The 4,197-nt window shown below is 44.8% G+C and overlaps 1 protein-coding gene across 1 annotated transcript; it reads left to right on the forward strand.

Moving 5' to 3' along the window:
- The first annotated feature begins 1,549 nt into the window (after positions 1-1,549).
- LOC148140443 (putative G protein-coupled receptor 139) lies at positions 1,550-2,440 on the forward strand. Its single transcript, XM_087978947.1, has one exon. It carries the CDS (start codon positions 1,550-1,552, stop codon positions 2,438-2,440), a length of 891 nt encoding a protein of 296 aa, XP_087835073.1.
- The last annotated feature ends 1,757 nt before the right edge of the window (positions 2,441-4,197 follow it).

The following is a 4,197-nucleotide window of genomic DNA, read 5'->3' on the forward strand; positions in this document are numbered from 1 at the left end:
GGTAGGTGCAGAAATAATGTCTGCATTATTATTGTGGAGAAGGTGCACAGGCATGAAAAAACTGTCAATGCATCATCCTATTCTAAAGGAAGGATAGCAAAATGCTGGTAGCTAGATCAATTAAAAAAGCATTGTAATCTGGTAATTGCGATGGGATAGCAGAACATTTAGAAAATCTTGATGTCATCAACTGGAATTTTGCAGACGATAGCAAACTGTTTGGAAAGGCACATTTTGAGAGGGATACAAACGTTTTTTTTTCAGACAGATACTGGTAGATAAAGTAAATGGGCAAAATCTTGCAAATGGTGTATAATGTGGGAAGATGTCAAGTTGTTCATTTGAGAAGGGCGAAAAAGTAATTTGTGGAAGCAGGTACACAAAGGAAGATGGGGCCTTCGGACATACAAAAAACAGAAAATTAGCAAACAGGAACACGTTGTGATAAGGAAGGCGTGTGGAATTCTGGCCTCATATTTCAAGAGGGTTGGAGTACAACAGTAGGGACATCTGATTGCAAGTTCCATGCAGCTCTGAGAATAGTTTTGGAACACTGTGAGCAATTTCGTCCAGTAACAAAGGAAATACATTTTCATCTGGCACAATTCATACGAGGACAATTAGGATGATCAGAGGGATGGAACGACTGTCTTATGGTCATAAATTGAACAGTTTTGGTGTCTACTGTCTGGAGTTTAGAAGAATGAACAGTGATCCAATTGAGACATATCAGATTCTTAAGGATCTTGACAGGGTAAATGCTAAGACAATGTTCCCCTCATGGGAGAGTGCTTTGGCTGTTTCTGCTTAAGCAGAAAATGGGATCATTAACAATTGGAACAGAAATTCTCGATCTCATCCTTGTAATCATTAAAATTAGTCATCAATGGCTGACAGTTATTCTGCCTGGAAATCAGAGCCTTCCACTCCTTTGTGTATCCAAATCTGTCGAACTCAATCTTATTCGCCAACATCCCATTACCTTCAAGGGAACAGAATTGCACTCTCCAACCACTCTCTCGGAGAATAATACATTTCTTACGTTTGTTTGAAAAAGGAAACAATTTATTCTGATACCGTGTCCCCTCGGCTTAATCACTGTAGTCGAAAGTAAATATCTCTTTTTGTGTTCCACTTTGTCTAGTCCCCGCAAGATCTTATATGTTTCAATGAAATCACCTTATATTCTTCCAGACTCGAATGTAGATGGGCATAACCTCACTTCAGCCAACAAGACGTTAATCGCAGGAATGTGGCAAGTGGTCCTTCTCTGAGTGACTTCTAAAATAATGCTATTTGTTTCCTTGAAATCAGGAGAGCAAACGGTGCAAAGTGATGAGCAATAGAATATACCAGTCCTGAAATTACCCTTTGATTATTTCCATGACACAGACAATGTATTGCTAATGAGATTTCACTGTTTTCCATTGAAGTTCAAGTCTAGCATTGCCAGCAGCACATCAGTCTTGTCTAACCCAAGACCTCATCGCTGCACATCTCTGGGTGTTTGGATACATCTCACGATTTGATTTTCCTTACAGCGAACCTGATGACAGTGCTGATTCTTTCCCAAGGGAAGTGCGGCCTTTCCAAAGGAATCACTCACTACATGATTGCCATGGCAACAGGAGATATGATGGTCCTTGTCTTCAACGTGATTGTGAGCCAGATCTTCAAGTATCATTTCCCGGATTCACTGCTGAACTCCACCTCCGCCTGCCGACTCAGTGCCTTCCTGCAAGGGTTCAGCATCCAACTCTCCATCTGGTTTACCATCGCCTTCACCTTTGACCGCTTTGTAGCAATTTGCTGCAACAAATTGAAGGGGATGTATTGCACTGAAAGAATGGCTAACGTGGTTATATTCATCATGAGTTCTCTTAACGTCATGGTCAACATTCCCTTGCCTTTTCGCTATGAGCCCACTCATGTTCTGAACAATGTACAGTGGGGCTGCCGCACCGTCACCGGTTACCTCACTTCACCGGCCTGGGCAGCTCACCGGTGGCTCTCCAACATCTCAAACATGTTTCTTCCTATTCCCCTGCTCCTGCTGTTGAACACTCTCACCGCTGGCCATATCCTAGCAGCCAGCAGAGTTCGCCGGGCTCTGAAGGACAGCAGCTATGGTGCTGGGGAAATGGGCAGAGACCCCGAGCTGAAGAGCAGGAGGACCTCCATCATTCTGCTCTTCACAATCTCTGGCTGCTTCATGGTGCTGTCAGGCCCCATCGCTGTCATCCATATCTGCGTCAGCTTTACCCACATTACGTCTCTCCAAGTTTTAAACTTACTCTATGTGGCAATCAGGGCAGCGTTCCTGCTGATGTGCACCAGCTCCTGCACAAATACTTGTATTTATGCACTGACCCAGAGGAGATTCAGAGAGGAGGTGAAGAACTTGCTGGAATCTCCTTATGCTCTACTCAGAAAGTTATGAAAATAATTTGTATTGGTGGGAGGAGTTGGTGGTTTAATGGGCTGCACGGTGGCACAGTGGTTCGCACTGCTGCCTCACAGCGCCAGAGATCCGGGTTCAATTCCCGCCTCAGGCGACTGACTGTGTGGAGTTTGCATGTTCTCCCCGTGTCTGCGTGGGTTTCGTCCGGGTGCACCAGTTTCCTCCCACAGTCCGAAAATGTGCAGGCTCGGTGAATTGGCCAAGTTAAATTGCCCGTAGTGTTAGATGAAGGGGTAAATGTCGGGGAATGGGTCTGGGTGGGTTGCGCTTCGGCGGGTCGGTGTGGACTTGTTGGGCCGAAGGGCCTGTTTCCACACTATAAGTAATCTAATCTAATCTAATAACCTCACTGGGCAAGCATTCTAAAACCTAATCTCATATCCTGGGGACATAGGTTGAAATTCCACCATGGCAAATAGAACATAGAACATAGAACAATACAGCACAGAACAGGCCCTTCGGCCCACGATGTTGTGCCGAACATTTGTCCTACCTTAACCACCCATCCATATACCTATCCAATTGCCGCTTAAAGGTCACCAAAGATTCTGACTCTACCACTCCCATAGGCAGCGCATTCCATGCCCCCACCACTCTCTGGGTAAAGAACCCACCCCTGACATCTCCCCTACACCTTCCATCCTTCACCTTAAATTTATGTCCCCTTGTAACACTCTGTTGCACCCGCGGAAAAAAGTTTCTGACTGTCTACTCTATCTATTCCTCTGGTCATCTTATACACCTCTATCAAGTCACCCCTCATCCTTCACCGTTCCAACGAGAAAAGGCCGAGCACTCTCAACCTATCCTCGTTCGACCTATTCTCCATTCCAGGCAATATCCTGGTAAATCTTCTCTGCACCCTCTCCAAAGCTTCCACATCTTTCCTAAAGTGAGGCGACCAGTACTGCACACAGTACTCCAAATGTGGCCTAACCAAAGTCCTATCCAGTTGCAACATCACTTCATGACTCTTGAATTCAATCCCTCTGCTAATGAACGCTAATACACCATAGGCTTTCTTACAAGCTCTGTCCACCTGAGTGGCAACTTTTAAAGATCTATGAACATAGACCCCAAGATCCCTCTGTTCCTCCACCTCAGTAAGAACCCTACCGTTAACCCGATATTCCGCATTCTTATTTGTCTTTCCAAAATGGACAACCTCACACTTGGCAGGGTTGAACTCCATCTGTCACTCCTCAGCCCAGCTCTGCATCATATCTAAGTCTCTTTGCAGCCGACAACAGCCCTCCTCACTATCCACAACTCCACCAATCTTCGTTGAATTTTCTATGCAAACAGCGCGAGCACAATGTTGATTATGTCGCCATTCATGATTAACATGCGGGAAAATTAATTGTCTTCAAAAATTGATTGTCTTTTCGGCGAGAACGTCTGACGGCTTTTAAGCATGTCCATCATATATGTGATGTACGATCCACAGCCATGTCGATCGCGGAGCATTAGGATTGAGTCTTAGCTGCCCTTTGGGAAAATGCCAACCTTGGCAGGGATGCCCACATGCTCGAATGAACAAAATAAAATACGTCATTATTAATCAAGTGACTGATATTTTACTGTGTCTTTCGTGATGATACTGCTGCCTTAACAGGGTTCTGTTGTCCTTGTATCTTTTATTCAAACGGGATTGTGAAAGGCAGAGGTTCTGATGCCTCTCTCTAACATCTCTCCCGTAAGAACCTATAGTTTGAACGAAACGTTTCTTTCCAAGT

Source organism: Chiloscyllium plagiosum, unplaced genomic scaffold (assembly GCF_037043375.1).
Source record: "Chiloscyllium plagiosum isolate Xiang-an unplaced genomic scaffold, Cpla_swu_hap1 HiC_scaffold_35, whole genome shotgun sequence".
In the NCBI taxonomy this organism is placed as follows: domain Eukaryota; kingdom Metazoa; phylum Chordata; class Chondrichthyes; order Orectolobiformes; family Hemiscylliidae; genus Chiloscyllium; species Chiloscyllium plagiosum.